General features: G+C 38.9%; 1 protein-coding gene across 1 annotated transcript in view; it reads right to left on the bottom strand.

Moving 5' to 3' along the window:
- The window catches only part of ADAMTS19 (ADAM metallopeptidase with thrombospondin type 1 motif 19), a 264,349-nt gene that overhangs the window by 37,251 nt on the left and 208,494 nt on the right, over positions 1-18,604 (bottom strand). Inside the window, exons 17-19 of the mRNA XM_047778552.1 lie at positions 16,171-16,328; positions 11,490-11,643; positions 602-737 (exon numbers count right to left, since the gene is read on the bottom strand). Of these exons, the coding sequence (XP_047634508.1) occupies positions 602-737; positions 11,490-11,643; positions 16,171-16,328 (448 nt within the window). The remainder of the gene's footprint in view (positions 1-601; positions 738-11,489; positions 11,644-16,170; positions 16,329-18,604) is intronic.

The following is an 18,604-nucleotide window of genomic DNA, read 5'->3' as shown; positions in this document are numbered from 1 at the left end:
AGTTGCTCAGCACTGCTGTTCTGTGCCCTATTCATGACTTCCCTGCCTATTTTGTTGCCTATTACTCATGGAAGAAGTGACAGGGCATTGAAGCAATGAACTTTCCAATAACTAGGATGCAGGTCAGGAATCCTGTGATGAGAGCTCAGGAATCAAAGGGTTTGCCTTTGGGACTCTGGGTTGAGAAAGCGAAGGTCTGGCCTTGGGAACCAGATGGACCAACTGCCCCGTTGTTCTACAGGGGCCTGGTCCTGTCCAGTCCTGCTTTAGTTTATATCACCATTGGCAAGTCTTAACACCATTTTGGAGAATTTAGGAATGAGCTCTAAATGTAACCAAATAACCAGATTTCTGAAGAGCTAACCAAGAGGTTACCAAATAATTTTAATTGCTCCTCCAGTACCTGGTTAGGGGTGGTTTTCACACTTTGGACAGTAGTTAAAGTTGAGGTCAATTCTAGCTTTGCTTCTTCAACCCTCATTCCATCGAGTTGCCTATCTTTCTCAGAACTTGCTTGTTTAAAGCCTTATATCCTGGTACATACCCACTGCAGTGTTTTTAAGAACCTGTGATTTTGCTGATGAGTGGTAGGACGGGTTACCTCATTTGGCACGGCTGCTCGTTGCACTTGCGAATCTGTGGCTCTGGCTTGGTTAAGTATTTGCATTTCTTGTTGTCCACAATGCTGATATTCTTGTTCATGATTTTTGTGCAAGACACTGTTGTCTTCCTTTCTCCTGAAAAGAGCAAATAAACATAGAAAGAAATATGAATATAGGCCTCTATTTAATGGATTTAGGAGGCATTCCTAAACTTCTAATTTTATATTATTTTATTTTATTTTTTTTGTCTTTTTGCCTTTTCTAACGCCGCTTCCGCGGCATATGGAGATTCCCAGGCTAGGGGTCGAATCGGAGCTGTAGCCACCAGCCTACGCCAGAGCCACAGCAACACGGGATCCGAGCCGCGTCTGCAACCTACACCACAGCCCACGGCAACGCCGGATCGTTAACCCACTGAGCAAGGGCAGGGACCGAACCTGCAACCTCATGGTTCCTAGTCAGATTCGTTAACCACTGCGCCACAACGGGAACTCCTAATTTTTGTATTTTAAACAAACTTTACATTGGATCAATAAAGATGATCTTATAATTTACGAAACATGTATCTCTGAGCTTAAGGAAGACAAATGGTAATTTTTTTCCTTGTTAGCAATTAAATGGCAAGTTCGATAATATAAAGAGATTGTGGTAGTATTAAGATATTAATTAAAGATTTTTTTGTGAAGGACTATGCTATCTTTTGGCATGCATTGTGCCTTATGAAAGCCCATAAACATGCAAATAAACATGTTTGCACATTTTATCATCTGGCTGCACACCATCAGTGTTTGGGGTAAGTTATGGGAAGCAAGCTTATCCTGAGCTAACTCAGTTCTTTATACTTGTCACTTCTGGTAAAGGGACAATAATTCTAGAAATCCTCATTCCTAATGCTCGTCATGTTTTTTAAGAAAACCCCTGGGACTTTTCTCACTTTTCCCCTGAGACCTCAGAAAACTGGCGTTTTCCCTTTCTCTGGTAAGAGGAAGGTAAAAATGACTTATTTGTAAGCTGTTTTCATTTTGTTTGGAGCCCTATGAGCACAGTCACTTGACAATACTTTTGTTATTTCATCTTCCACTGAAAAAGACAACATGTGTGCTGATTCTCTCTAACAACATCTAACAATCTATATAGGGCTTAATAATCTAATTTAACTTGTTTGACCTTATAAAATAATTAAATCAGCCCATAATTTTAGAGCCAGACAGGTCATGCAGGATTAAGGAAAAAAAAAAAAAAAAAAGAAAACCCAAGTGTTTTGGGTCATGGGTCACTATGGAAAGGCCTATTAGGGTCCTATGACTATCATGCAATAAGAATTAGGAAGCTCAGAGCAATCACACTGGTCATGTCAAAAAGGACAGCCTGGGCTTGTGGCAGAGAGGCTGCCTGTTATTTAACTAACAGAGAAGGAGGCTGGCATTAAGAAAGGAGAAAAGAAAGGATGTAGAGAAAGGGGGCCACTCTGCATGGTTTTTAATACCTTTTGACTTGAAGAAGATGGGGAAGCACAGGTAGCAGGCAAAAGAACAGGTATAGGTCAGAATTTCTCCTTGAAGACCCTCTCAGAAAACACGCAGTGTAGACTTAACGACAGTATGTAGTATGTTGTACAAAAACATGACTTCATCTCTCTACGACGTGGATTAACTAACAATTTTATCTGTGACGACTGCATATCATGTTATTAAAACTACTTAAATCTACAGTTCCATCTTCTAGCATGGGCAGCACAATACTGACCAAATTCTTTTCTTTTCTTTCTTTCCTTTTTTTTTTTTTAAATGGCTGCACCTGAAGCGTATGAAAGTTCCTGGGCTACGGGACACAGCCACAGCAATGCCACAGCAATGCCACATCTGAGCTGCGTCTGCAACCTCCATCACAAGCTCACAGCAATGCCGGATCCTTAACCCACTGAACAGGGCCAGGGATCAAACCTGCTTCCTCACAGATTCAACAGTAGGTCCTTAATCCACTGAGCCACAATGGGAACGTCTGGCCAAGTTATTTTCTGACTGGAGAACTCAGAGTTCTGGTGTAGTAAAAATTTATTCTATGGGAGCTCAACACACAAGAGAGTACCAAGCAGAGAGAAGGCCCTTCTCTCAAGTGGGAAAGCTATGCCTCCTGCCAGGACCCATGCCCCTCAATGAAGTGCACCCCAGTGGGTCAACAACGGGGAGGGCCCTGAGATGGACACCAACTGTAGAGTCATAAAAGATACCATTCAGGACATACTGATTAGGAAGAAGTCATACTTTCTAGGGAGATGAATTATAAGACCGTACGCTTTCCTCCATACAAAAACTGCCTTGCAACAGGATGCATAGCTTGGTCAATGGAGCCTGGGCCAGATGACAGTCATTAGGCCAAGGACGTGATGCTGTGCACCAGCTGCCTGACGGATGCAACTGCTATGCCTCAGAGGTCCACCAGCCTGACCTTGGCAGCTATGCACTCAGGCAAGTTTATGCTAATGTGTAGAGGAAAGGCAACCTTACATGACCCCGCCCCCGCATATGCTTACAGGCTGCCCAGCCTATTTTGTGATAGCTCAACAAGGGTGGGACAAGACCTCAGACTACATCAGAGCAGAGTTCAAGACCCATGAACTTCAAAATGATTCTCGAATAAGCTGCTAGCGAAAATGAAATGACTTAACGATATTTATTTTTCTTCACAGAGAAAACTGGCCTTACAAGATAGGCATTCCCAACATGCAAGAATTCTGGAGGTTTTAGGTCAACTTTCACCTCGTTTCCTATGTCTCAGGTGCTTCTCTCTGACCTGATACATACATTAAATAGATATGACACACATTTTGCACAATGCTAGCATATGGAAGTATTATTTCCACATGACAATGATGCCTACTTAAAAGCAGGATTAAAATAAATGTTATTTTTATAAGATATAAATGTTAGTTTTAGAATCTAATCTAAAACCTCATAGTCACAAGACATTCTTTTAAAGAACAGATGTAGTTGCCCAAACTAATTTAAGTTTAATGCCTTTTGCCAACTACAGCACAGAAAGATGACAGACAATATCCAGAAAGCTTTTGTTGAACGTAAGTGTAGTCACGGAATGAATAACTCAGAGCTAATTATACCAAGTTTTCTCCTTTCCTCAGAAAATACCTCACCTCAGTTATATTAGCCCAGAGGTAACATACTGAGCTATTCAAAAAAACTGGTAAGTACTGATGCATCAAAAGAGATAAAGGTATTGGCACCATTTCAGGAAGTGCCTTACTGATACTCTAAAAAAGTATGAAGGCATGGAATTCTGGTTGTGGCTCAGCAGTAATGAATCTGACTAGTATCCATCCATGAAGATATGGGTTCGATCCCTGGCCTCGCTCAGTGGGTTGAGGATCTGGCATTGCCGTGAGATGTGGTATAGATCGCAGATGCGGCTTGGATCCCACGTTGCTGTGGTTGTGGTGTAGGCTTGCAGCTGCAGCTCCAATTTGACCCCAAGCCTGGGAACTTCCATATGCCATGGATACTGCCCTAAAAAGACCAAAAAAAAAAAAAAGAAAAAAAGTATAAAGGCATGTGAGTATAAACTGGGACATTTCCATATACATTATAGCAAAGAAGCTCACATCGTAAGTTTTTTGGCAGGTAACAGCAGCTTAGCCCTACTTTTAAAAATTTCATTGAAGAATAACAAAAGCATAAAAAAAAATCCAATGCTTAGCTATGTATACACTATGTCTATGAAAATACAATGACAATCTTAAAGCCATATGGAAATGTTACTATTTGATTTTTTTTTATATGTTTTCAAGTCCCAGCCAACACAGGAAATTTCCATTCTAGCGTCTAATAGCAGTATTTACAATGCATCCAATACTGTGGAACCAAGGGACAAACAGAAGGGGATGAAGTAGCTGGTCTTCTGCCTGAACCTCAAGTAGCTGCAAGCGGTTGACAATGTATTATCCACTTTATGGCAATTAATTTCACCTCTGAGTCATTTCCATTAAATCAGTCTTGGGAAGACTGTTTTGAAGTTGTGAGCATAATTGTAAATAAAGTACATGAACAATTATGCATTCATCTTATTACCAAATTTGGGCAAACTCTGAAAATGTGGAGTAACTTTTATTTACTGATTCTCTGAAGACACTTAATAAAGACTGGATATTATATTGTAGTCCTTCTTTTCCTGTCTCAGAGATGAGCTGATATATTTTTTTTCTATGCTCTGTATTTAACCTATGAAATGGATATTGTTAATAAAACTATATTCTTTTCAGGTATATCACAGTTTCTAGAACCTGTATCATCAAGGTGGAAACAGTCTTGGGAATGGGTTCAGTGTTTCAGTATGAATATAACTGAAATTCTATGTTACTGGACATTCCAAACTTTTAAAAAATTCTACTTTTTTTGTGTGTCTGAGCCTGCAGGATATGGAAGTTCCTGGATCAGGAACTGAATTTGTTCAACTATTCTCCCGTGGAAAGTTGGGTGAGAACACTTGAAACTTTTTACTAAAATCAGGCAACTCTGTAAGAAAGAGACTATGTACATTCATTTGTCTTTACAATTTTCTCCTAAATTATATATACACACATATATTTCTATATATATACATATGTGTGTGTACACACACACACACACACACACACACATATATATATCCCCTCCATGAAGCTAACAACAGCGAGCAATAAAACCAACAGTAAAAAATACTTTAATGAGGAATAAAGTCTTTTTTTCTGAACACTTCCTGGAGAGATATAAAATGCTGGTTATTTTTTCAGCATACTTTTTTTTAACATCAACAACTTTCAAAGTCATGTCATGTCCTTTACTTCTGAGCTGCTCTTTTTACATTTCTGGACTTCCCGTGTGGCTCAAAACAGAACTACTCGGTATTGCTTCTTTTTACATTTCTATAAAATACTCTCCCCTCAGAGTCTGGGCTTAATATTAAAATGACAAACTCAGTTTTTATTTTAGTGAAAAAACTGTATTTTGTTTTGTTCCTAACACTCAATAAACAGTCCAATCTGATCTGGTCATTTCCATGCATACAAATATTTTAATGAGATCCTTAACTTTCTAGTTAGCCTAACACTTAAGTACCTTCGAGAACTAGCTTCTTTCTACTTTTTTTGGTTAAATAATTTCCCACAGCTTGATCCTCATATTTTGTACCCTAGTAATAAATATTCTCACTAACCGTAGTTCCTTTGCATCTCTGCATATCCTTAGAATGCTTTCTACAGCTTCCCATATGGCTCCATATGATGCTTTTATTATTATCTAACCCCTCCTAGATGGACAGTAAATTCTCTAAAAACAGAAAGCCCTCATCTTTGGATCATCCAGCCAAAATGAGAGAACAGAAGGTATTGGTCAAGGAATTGATGAATGAAATATAAACATGTAATTTAAGCCCAAAGTACTTTCTGAACTAAGAGGTTCCTCTTCACACTGTATTTCCTATGATGGTAAAAAAAAATCATTTTCAAACTAAATGATTAATTGTGGGGAAAACTTGCATCTGCTATATCCAATAAATGAATTACCATTTAGGTGTTAAAATTCAAGTTTATAAAGCATTTACATTCATATAAAATTGTTCCTATTAAGTAAAGAAAGTAGAATACAAAATTGCATTGAATATTACTTAAAGAAACTAATGGAGAGAAGAGAAAAAAATATTTTGGTGCATTTTTGTTTGGCTAAAACAGAAATAAATGGCACCCTTAACAAGATATAAGCATTTGTATACAGAAATGCTTCCTCAATTTAGACCCAAAGGCTTGGATACCTCCTGAGAATCTGGTCGTGGACTAAGAAAGCCATGTCTGGAGGGCATCACAATTCAAGGTTAACAGTACGAGAGAGTCGTAAGGCAGCAGGAACTAGGCTAATGTGAAGAACGTGGGACTCTGACTTCTTTTTTCCCTTCAGAGTGTATCTGTTTAGATGTCCTAAAAGCCTGTTTAACCCTTTTATTTAATTCTAAAACAGGTTATTAAATTTGAGGACGCTCATTCTAGATTTTATTTCATTAATTCATCTACTAGATAAAAACAAGTCCTAGAGTAATGCAGTTATTGTATGTAAAATGCCAGATTGTTGATGCCACAAAAACCCCTCAGGTATTATGGAATGATAAATTCCTGATGCCTCTGAAGACCAAGATCACTTCAAACAGTCTTTTACGTCCAAAAAACCCTTTATCCACTGACTCCTACTTCTGAGGTGCCAAAATAATTTAAAACATTCCTTAAAGATTTTTAGATGTTTTAGAACAGCAATGCAAAGTAAACATTTATTTCACAGGTATACCTTAAGATGAATGAAAATAAAAGGACTAATATCAATGTCCAGGGCTAAAGTACAAAAATAATCCACCCAGTGAAATTTTTCCAGAAGTATGATTCGAATTTGACAAAATCATGATGAAAAGTGTACATGTTAAACTGTTGGAAAAATCTGAGATCACCAACATTACTAGTTACTTTAAAATAATATTTCTTTTAAAATAAAACATTTGTATATTTTAGGCTTTTCAAAACTTGTAATAACTGGTATTAATAAATTAACAGAAATGCATATTAAATTAACTTTTCAATTATTTTAAAACGTAGTTTAAGATACTGATGTAAAAAACTCATGATAACAAAATGTAGCTACATGACGCTAGGCCTTTTTAAAAAATTTCCTTTTCCCACTTATTGCTGGAATGTAAAGCCTTACAACTGAATTAAAAATATAACTTATGTCCCACACTGAAATTTTACACTTCACTGTGATACTTTAGCTGTCCTTGGTTAATATATTCCTGTGAAGTAGAATCGTACTATTAATCATCTTTGCTGCTGAAGATAAATTTTGTCTGAGTCTGTTCCCAATGTTCTGTGCTTTGAACTTACTGTCCTTTAATTCATGAATATGCTGAAAGATTACAAAGCTCTTTCTGGCTATAAAGTCGACAAATCGGAGTCAGAAATGATGCGATTCTTGAAACTCTGTTCATCTACTTTATTTATGAACTGCAAAGGAAAATAATATCCAAATGCCCAGAAATATTTTGGCATTGAAATGAATATATGTCCTATTAACATAGTCAGAGATAATTGAAAACTGTTGACTCAACACAGTGGAACAGATTGGAAAGAGAAGGTGTATTCAAATGCAAATCACACAGAGGTTGCTTATAATTAGGACTATTTTATAAAATAAGCTACTCAAAATGAAAATGAGGACATACTTAAATTCTTAGTTAACAGGTTAAATAAAATCATCTTTTTGAATCCAAAGAAAACCTACGTAATTTCTAAGGGACACGCTGTATTTTGTGGAAAGAAATGACATTAAAACCCTTGAGCTGCTCCTGAAAGAAGTATATGACATGGAGGAAAGAAGATTTGAACTCAGAAGTCTTGGATTTTAATCTTGGCTCTATCCCCACTGGGCATGTGACTTTGGGAAGGCACTTAATCTCTTCATGCTTCAATTTTCTCACGTTGATAATCACGAAAATTATGCTCAAGAATATTTAAAAGGCACTTGCCACCTTGAAACTAAAAGAATTCATACTGAACCTCTATGTCTTAAGGCCTGGACATTGACAAAACATATTCTAGGGTGCAATTAATGTGATTTTGGAAAAAAAAATTAACCCTAAAAATTTGCTTGTTCAAACTGAAGCCTGACAAGTTCTGTATGTTTCCTTCCGAAGCTTTTTATTAGACCATAATTATAGAAGAGTGGAGGAAAAAATGAGGATAATAAAATTCACTGGGCAAACATGTTCCTGTCTAGAATCTCAAATGTAAACAGATTTTAATGACTGCCTTCTGGTGTAATAACAGGAACTGTCAACCTTTTCATCGCTCTATTTCCTCATAAACCACCATGGGATGGTGGCTGGTCATTCTTGCCTGAGTTGTATTAAAGAAGAAAATTCCAACCCTGCGGATTTTCATTAAAGATATGTTTGTTCCTATTTGCATTTTTGGCTTTTATGGATAGGGGATGTGAAGCAGACCCCTTAAGCGAAACAGGCCCTGGCATCAGTAAAGAATGGGTGAAGTCGAGGACCAGGAATTAGGGTGTACATGGGAGTGTCAGCAGGAGAGGACAGGAAGATACAGGGTCCCACGTCATATAGCGGTAATGGGGCTTCTGGGAGAAACACGGCCAGAGAGAACCTCATTGCGCCAAGGGTGAGCGATACAAGCTTTTAAATTGTGAGAGTGACCAGAAATCCTTGTGTTAGAATTATCCTGTATCTCTGGAAGCGAAATGTGCTCTGTGTAATCTCTGCCCACCAGGCTGCCTTTGCCCTGGCAGCCCCAGAGGGCCGCGTGGTCCAGGAGTCAGGGGAGGGTCCCAGAGCTCCCAGTGCCCTGAGGAAAACTGCTCTTCCCCAGCCACCACACCTCTGGATGCTCCTGGCACTCTTTTTTTTTTTTTTTTTTTCCCTCTCCTGAGGACCATATTTCTCGCTTTCTCCACAGCCTCCAATGGGGTAGCTACTTTCTTGACTAGACCCTGTACCTTTGGATCTAGAGGCAGCACGGGTGGGATGCTCTTTGTCTCCCATTCTCTTTTTCTTCTGCCTAAATATATGGCTTCGGAGCTGACTATCCAGGGCCATCCCCTTTTTGCTGTCGGCCCAAAGACCACCTTTGCGTCACTCCCTCTTTTTAGTATAAGATTTTAGCTTCTGGATTTTTGTTACAGTTCCTAACGCTGGGATTTTTGTTTTATTTTCTAATACTGGTACTCACACATTTTTTGTAGGTATTAGAGCCTTCTGAATGATTCTTCCAACACCGAGGCCTCTCAGCTTTTGGCCATCTCTTCTCTTCCTAAAGATCCCTCCTTCTGGAGTTCCCGTCGTGGCGCAGTGGATAACGAATCCGACTAGGAACCACGAGGTTGCAGGTTCGGTCCCTGACCTTGCTCAGTGGGTTAACGATCCGGCGTTGCCGTGAGCTGTGGTGTAGGTCGCAGACGCAGCTCGGATGGATCCCGCGTTGCTGTGGCTGTGGTGTAGGCCGGTGGCTACAGCTCCGATTAGCCCCCTAGCCTGGGAACCTCCATATGCCGCGGGAGCAGCCCAAGAAATAGCTAAAAAGACAAAAAAAAAAAAAGATCCCTCCTTCTACTTAGTAAGCCACTAACTCTCCTGGTCTTAGTACCACCAATGACAATATGCCCTCCATAATCTCAGCTCTATTTTCTGTTACCAACTCCTTTATTTCCAGGCCTCTTCCTTAAGTACCCCGAGTCTAGGAGTTTTTTAATACCATCAGGGCCAATAATCCATTAGTGCTACTACCCCCCTTTTCACTGTCTTTCAAGTCCTTCATATCTTTGCTTTCCTCCTTACATAAATAAATTTCCTGACCAGCTTCTCATGTACAACCTCAGGTCAGTCATATTCTCTTTTCATTTTTATTATACTCACATGGCAATTCCAAAATTTATCCACAAGTGCATCTGGATGCTGTACCATGGCTGGAGGGTAACACATGATGACATGAGTGTCAAACTATATTCATGGGCATTAACTTCAGCTGGACCATCAGCGCTGCTATACAATCAAAACACACTGTCCCCGTTTCATTCATTTTCTCACCTCAGAAGGCACCACTTCACATCTCCTCTCTTTTCAAAATTCCGTATCTCCTTTTTCGCCTTTAACCTCAGCAAAATGTCTTTGATTGAGAAAACAGATGCAACCAAAAGAGTTCCACCTTAAGTTCCCAACATGGGCTGCTATTCAAAAAAACACTGTCTTTTCTCCTGTTACTAGTGACAGGCTACCCATATTTCTATCCAAAGCCAAATACTCCATTCCACCCATCTTGCCAACATAAGGACATCACTCCAAATTTTTTTACTCTTTCCTTTTGCATCACTAAGTTTTCTGTTCTATTCTGTAAAATATATACTGGCAAATGGTCATGTATAATTTTCCCTATTAAAAACAACAACAAATTCTTTGACCTATATCCCCCTCCAACGAAAATCACATCTCTCTGCTTTATCACATGCTATTTTCTCTTAAATCCACTCTATTTAGTCTTTTGAGCCAAATTATTGAAATTAATTTTTAATGATTAATCACCACTGATTTCTATGTTTCAAATATAATAAATATAATATTTTTTTTAGGAGTGCCTACCATGGCACAGTGGGTTAAGAATCCAACTGCAGTGGATTGGGTCAATGTGGAGGTGCATGTTGGAACCCCAACCTGGCACAGTGGGTCAAAGGATCCCGCACTGCTGCAACTTCAGCCTCAGATTCAATCCCTGGCCTGGGAACCTCCATATGACATGGGTGCAGCCATAAAATAATAAATATAGTAGTTCATTTCAATCCACATTACTTTTGACTCATTAGCAGCTTTTGACACAGTTGATCATTCTCTTTCTTGTAATACTTTCTTACGTGTAGAGAAAAGGATTCTTATTTGCATGTTTTTTTCTCCAATGTTGTTGACTACTTATATTGATATGCTTTATTGGTTCCATCCCATCTCTTTCAACTCTACATGGTATAATGTCCCAATATTACACCCTGAATGGAATGTAGGGCAGCCCCCTTAAGTGTTAATATTTATGCAAAGCAATGCAATGAGTAATCACGTTGGCTGAGATCTGTAACAACCGTAAATATGCTTTCTTCCATCCCTAACAGATTTTGCCACAGCACAGCTAAGGTATCTAGGCAGCAAACGTGCCGCAGAAAAGAAAAAAAAAAAAAAAAAACTTTTAGTTTCCAATCCTTTATGGCATTTGAAATTTCAGTTAAATGAGTTGTGGATCTGTCTTAATTATCAATGATCAGAAAATAGCTATTTTGGAAAGAGAAGTACTGAAAAATCCTTCACCTCCTCCACACGTGGCATCGCAATCTTCCCAGCCTGTGTGTGTCCACATGAAAAGGGGTTCAGGTCCTTTAGAGCTCTGATTCTCTGGAAGAGGGTCTGATGGGATGGTGTATTCATAGTGAAGACCATAATTCTGGTCTTGAAACAGCAGCACCTGCAATATATAAAAGTGAGGAAAGCAGATGGGTGAAAGTACAGCATATTCAATGTGAAGCATAAAACTAAGGATGTGGATTCCTTAAAATGCTTTTTGCATGATGTGCAAGCTGACCCAGAATTGTGACATTATTGCTTAAATGCTCAAACTGTCCTTTCTGAAAACATTGGATTTACACACTTACCTCTGAGCTAAAGACAGCGTGAAAATAGCCCACCTGAATGTGGTCAATGATACCAGATCATTTGCTTCCAAGTCGATGGACTGGACAGTCTACCAAAGCATGGCATATGACTTTAGCAGGGGGCACAGGGGCTTGTGTCCTACCTAACAGAGGCTATAACCCACAATCCAATATGAAATGTAGTCTTTCCACTCACATAAAAATGAAAGGTGGATAGTAAGTCCCTGTGTCAACAAAGGAAGGGTGGAGAAGATTCTGGGATGCATTTCACTCCGTAAGGGTAGAGAGCTTCTCAGCCAACCGGAAGACAAGAATTTTACCTATGTCTGCTTATAGTTAAACTTTAATTTTAGCAAGGTCACTGATTGCTCATTTATTATAAAAATCACTTCCTTTGAAAGGAAATTTTTTGAAAAGAACTTTTTAATGAAATGAACTTAATAATGGTACAGTTATGTACACACACGTAAACAGCACAGGAAACCATAAAGGGTGTATGAAAATGACTGAGCTTTGGGCTGCACTGGACACAACCACAAGAAGGGACCACATCCGTCCTCCCAGAGTCCAGCTTAGAACTCCACCAGCACAGGCAACCATACATACTGTAAATGAAAGAAGAACACCCGAAATATACTCACTTGAAATCAAAGAATGAATGACAACATACGTTTCTTTAGAAATACATTTTCACAAAATATGTGAAACAGCTTGAGACAGCCCATGGAATATATCACGTCTATGGACCTGAGGATTTATGGAAGCCACCTTTATAACATGATGTGATGTATAAAAACATATAAATCTAAATTTTAAATTACATTCAATTATTAGAGAACTTTGGTATTGAACCTGTATCAAAGTAGTTGTAATGACAGGTAATTTAGAATTAACACTTAATGGGGAAAATTTTAAACTAGCATAAGGTTAATTTTCATTACTTCTTTTTCTTAAGATTCTGCCTCAGTATATCAACAGAAATACTAAGATATACTCTAATATTTGGATTGGGGAATTAGTATGATGACATTATAAATCAACTATAGCAATGTTAAAAATCGAACTTTAATTAATTACTTTACTTATACAGGCTGCACCCATGGCATATAGAAGTTCCCAGGCCTGGAATCTAACCGGCACTGCAGTTGTCACCTGTGCCACAGCTGCAGCCACACAGGCTCCTTAACCTGCTACGCCACATGGGAAATTCCTAAAAATACTTCTAAAATTCACATATACACAACATCCTGAGTGCTAATTCTAAGCATATCGCAGTGCTTATTTTGGCTTCAAATATCTCACTGCATGTTGCCAGTGACCTTCAGCTAAATGAGTAAAAAAAGAAAGAGACGGACTTACCTTCTTTATGGACATAACCAGACTTATCACACGATTTTTAACTCATGAAATGAACACGTACACTGACATAATTACATGAAAATCTATTTTTCTTCAGAAAACTACCTTTTCATGGACAGAACCTCAGATGATCCTTGACTATCTAAGGCCATTTAAGATAAAGACACTGGCTACAAAATCATTAGCTCTGTCTCAAACCATTTGACTTTGGCAGTGTTCTCTGCAAGGAGGAACGTGTGACCATGTTGCAGTGGACGGGCACAGACCGAGGCATGGCAGCAGAAAGTACTGCCGTTCAAAATTCAGTACCGGCTTTCGATCTGTAATAGTCATTAAAGAAAAATATCTTAGAAGTGCCGTTTCCCTTGGATTACTGAATAAATCCAGGTCACACAGATGCCTTCTTTTAGACATAGTTCACTGACTTTAATTATGTTTCATGCTTCCAGGAAAAACTGTGGTAATTACCAGTCAGATTAAGGATTCTGCAGCAGGAAACCTCCCTCTGCCCAACACTGAGATCCCACATATACTATTTTCAGATTTTGTCTGAGAGGCTCAGACCAAGAGCTCAGTCTTGTTCCATGAAAAACGCAGGCTACATTCATGGAAGGGAAGCAACCTTTTCTGCCACCCAGTCATTAAGCATATGTTTGTTATTGATAAAGCTGTTATTCTAAGTGACCCAATCATGGAAAGAGCCAGATATGGGTCACACAACGTTTGTTTAGTCATTTCCCCCCCCCCTCCAGATGGCAGAGGGCACAGAGAGGAGTTTCCAATTCAAATTAAATAAAAGGACCCAAAGGAACTGCGGGTAGAGGAACAAAATAATTAAAGTATGTACATACTTATGATTCAAGGCTGTCTGGTGTAAAGAACTTAGATTTAAGCTTTGCATCAGGAGAGACCACATAGAAGATTGATTAGCACTTGGTTTAGTCCAAGCTAAATAACTTTTGGGGAGACACTGAGCTCAGAAGACGTGGCTTGGATCTGGCTTTGCTGTGGCTGTGATGTAGTCTGGCAGCTACAGCTCTGCTTCGACCCCTAGCCTGGGAACTTCCATATGCTGTGGATGTGGCCCTAAAAAGCAAAAAAACAAAAAAACAAAAAAATTCTTATTTGAAATATGGTCATTGGGCCAGCGTCAGGGCAATGGTACCATCTGGGAGCCAGCAAGTCTCAGGTTCCTTCCTAGACCCAAGGCATCAAAATGGGCATTTTAATAAGAGCCCCAAGTGATTTGCAGGCACAGTAAAGGAGGAAAAACAAACAGGCCAACATGAGATCTGAACCTTTGGCCCCTGGAATGTCTCCAGTTGAAGACAGATGTCTTGAATGGAGCACAAAGGAAATTGTGCAGAGATATTAAATAAGGTGGCACCCCACACTCCACATAAACAGGAGATGGTATTAGAGTTGTTGTCATGTGAGGACTTAAAGAGGTGTTCCAGTGTGTGAACCTTACCCTCTGCCACCAGAATGAAAAAATGCCAGGTGTGCGGTCAGCTCCGAGGCTCCTGAGCCATTAGCACTGACTCTAATAATCAAGGTCAAAAGGGGCATGCAGTAATCATACCGCAATATACATGCACCACATCAACACATGGCGCATCTTAACCCTACACAATGTTACAGGTCAAGCGTAACTTCATAAAAATCAAAGCTATCTTTAGCTTTTTAAATGAAATATCAGTATTAGCATCTGTAATAATTCCTCGATGCTACTGAAGAATGGCGTGCCATTTTTTCATATCATTAAACAGTCCATTCATTAAAAGAAAAAAAAAAAAAAAAGCCATGTGAACCTGTCACCAGCATGAATGCAGAGCCTCAGTGTGCTGATTCTTTCACTCCAAACTCATACCTAGTCTCTGGCTACATGATAAAGAAACTTACTATACCAAATATTCAGGTTTTCATAATTCCTTACAGGAATCAATTAACCTCGTATTGGAAGGCTTGTTAAATATTTACCAAGGCGTTCCCGTCGTGGCGCAGTGGTTAACGAATCCGACTAGGAACCACGAGGTTGCAGGTTCTGTCCCTGGCCTTGCTCAGTGGGTTAAGGATCCGGCGTTGCCGTGAGCTGTGGTGTAGGTTGCAGATGCGGCTCGGATCCCACATTGCTGTGGCTATGGTGTAGGCCGGTGGCTACCGCTCTGATTAGACCCCTAGCCTGGGAACCTCCACATGCTGCGGCAGTGGCCCAAGAAATGGCAAAAAAAAAAAAAAAAAAAAAAGTTACCAAGTGTTTTCCCCAGGAATTAATCCTATTTTATCAAAAGCATTTTTTACACATTCATGGATGTATGAAATGCTACGATTTGCCATATCATAGCACTCTCTTTACAGACATCCACACTGGTTAGGAAACATATGCTTATAGGGAAAGAGGTTCCTTATTCACTGCTGATTCCCCCCTACTGTGAGTCTGCGAATTTCCTAAAACATTTTGTTCCTTGTGTAATCATTTACAGTTTTAAATACATTGATTTCAAACACATTTAAAAAGCCCTAAAAACCCACCTCTGAAATAATTTTTTAATTTTATTTATTTTTAATTTTTATTTATTTATTTATTTATTTATTTATTTATTTTTGTCTTTTTTGCCATTTCTTGGGCCACTCCCACAACATATGGAGGTTCCCAGGCTAGGGGTTGAACCAGAGCTGTAGCCACTGGCCTACACCAGAGCCACAGCAACGCGGGATCCGAGCCGCATCTGCAACCTACCCACAGCTCTGCGCAACACCGGATCGTTAACTCACTGAGCAAGGGCAGGGACCGAACCCGCAACCTCGTGGTTCCTAGTCGGATTTGTTAACCACTGTGCCACTACAGGAACTCCTGAAATAATTTTAAATGTCTATCTTACAATTCAAATTTAGAGAAAAAAGGTAAGGGAAGGCCCAGTGGGAATGTCCTTTGTCACAGGAGGCTGATTAGGTGATGTTATCGACTCGTTCCCTCATACCAGCAGGTGTAAAGGTGACGTAGTAGGACCTTTGGCGGAGATCTTCTCCCAGAGGCCTCGTCTTACGTAATGTACAGTAGTTCCCGCTAAGGTGAACGCACCAGAGTGTTCGATCTTCCAGTCACTATTAATAGATTGTTTTCCAGTGTCTCGGAGAGCTATAAAGAGGTCACGAGATAATATGAGATTAACACGGCAGCATCATTAATGACCACACACTTTGCATGATGTTGTTAAAAGCATCTCATTCTTTTCTTATTGTTCTTTTTATGGTTGCACCTGTGGCATATGAAATTTCCGGGGCTAGGGATTTAATCGGAGCTGCAGCTGCCCGCCTACACCACAGCCACAGCAACACTGAATACAAGGCATATCTGCGACCTACCCCACAGTCTGTGGCAACTCTAGATTCTTAACCCACTGAGCAAAGCCAGGGATTGAATCCTCATTCTCATGGACACCATGTTGGGTTCCTAACCTGCTGAGCTACAAAAGGAAGTACAATATTTTATTCATTTTAAAATTAATGGGTCAACAAAACCCTGGTTGGGAAAATCTGCAATCAGCAAAAGCCACAGGGAATTCTCCTTCTCTCCTGAAACTGTCCTCAACCAGAGTCACTTATCTTTGCCTCTTCCAATCTACTTTGAAGGTTTGATGTCTGCAACCTTATTTTGTCCCTTAATCATTTATTCTGTAACATATTATTACTGTAAAGCTATGTCTGTGTTATCTATGCAATGATCCTATGAACAGTGTGAGAACTGGAATGACATTTTATACATGCTTTGTATCTCCTAGGCTACCCTGGGAAGAGTATGATAAGAGAAGGATCATTAAATAGCATGTGAACTAATAAATCGAAATGACAGGGTTATGTTCATTACAAAATACTTCAAAGGTAATGAGTTGGTTCTAAAAAATAGGTTATGTTCATTACAAAATACTTCAAAGGTAATGAGTTGGTTCTAAAAATAGGTTATGTTCATTACAAAATACTTCAAAGGTAATGAGTTGGTTCTAAAAATAGGTTATGTTCATTACAAAATAATGCAAAGGTAATGAGTTGGTTCTAAAAACAGAACTTGGGAGTTCCGGAGTTCCTGTCCTGGCTAATCCGACTAGGAACTATGAGGTTGTGGGTTTGACCTCTGGCCTTGCTCAGTGGGTTAAGGATCTGGCATTGCCCTGAGCTGCGGTGTAGGTCGCAGATGCGGCTCGGATCTGGTGTTGCTGTGGCCCTGGTGTAGGCCGGAAGCTACAGCTCTGATTGGACCCCTAGCCTCGGAACCTCCATACGCTGCAGGTGCAGCCCTAAAAAGATAAAAAGACAATAAATAAATAAATAACTAAATAAAAAGAGAACTCAGGACCTTTTAATATTCCTAGTTTGTGATTTGCTGTATAGAAAAATGGAAGATAAATACTAATTCTCCTTCATAAACAGCCATCATTTGTCAGAAATTTGAATCATTTTGTTTACCTACAATTTTTTTTCTCTTTTTGTACCTGATCTGTGCTACTATTTATTTATTTTTCATTTATTTTTTATTGTTATTTCCCCCAACACACTTTTTTTTTTCCATGGTACAGCATGGGGACCCAGTTACACAAACATGTATACATAATTTTTTCTCTCATTGACATGCTGCGTTGTGTCTAGACATAGTTCTCAGTGCTACAGAGCAGGATCTCATTGTTAATCCATTCCCAAGAGCAAAAGTTTGCATCCATTAACCTCAAACTCCCAATCCCACCCACTTCCTCCCCCTCCCCCAAGGCAACCACAAGTCTATTCTCCAAGTCCATGATTTTCTTTTCTGCGGAAAGTTTCATTTATGCTACTACTTAAATAAGATTCATGACATGGAAGTGAGATGCTGTGGTTATCATTTAAAATTAAGAATTTCTTCTTTTTTACCAAATGATTTTATTTTTTATTTAAATTTAAGACTCTCCAATACAATTGAATTTATCTTTCAAAAAACATTTCCATGAAGATTCATGGAAGGTTTTTATATCATAATTCTATAAAAATGTTTTGATAACTTAAGCTGATAAATCTTCCTAAATATTATTTAGGCTCATCTCTATTTATTGAATGTCTGAGGATTTCTAACTTTTTAATGTTGTAATTAATGCTCAGATAAATATGCTATACACTAATTTTGTGTATATCTGAATTATTTCCCTTGGAGATACTCCTAGATTTGGAATTACACAGTCAAAGAGAATGAATAAAGATTTTTAAAAACAATTTTAAATTTATTTTCATAAAGTTTGCATCAATTTATGCTTTCATAACAGTGACGGAGTGTCCATTTCTGAACTCCTCCTAGAAAGCAACTTTCTTTTGTAGAATAGCTAATCATGACTGAGTAATTATTTATCAAGTAGCAGCTATAAATCAGGAAATAAAATTTCTGGGACTTCT

Source organism: Phacochoerus africanus, chromosome 4, assembly GCF_016906955.1.
Source record: "Phacochoerus africanus isolate WHEZ1 chromosome 4, ROS_Pafr_v1, whole genome shotgun sequence".
In the NCBI taxonomy this organism is placed as follows: Eukaryota; Metazoa; Chordata; class Mammalia; order Artiodactyla; family Suidae; genus Phacochoerus; species Phacochoerus africanus.
This window is presented reverse-complemented; position numbering and strand designations above follow the sequence as displayed.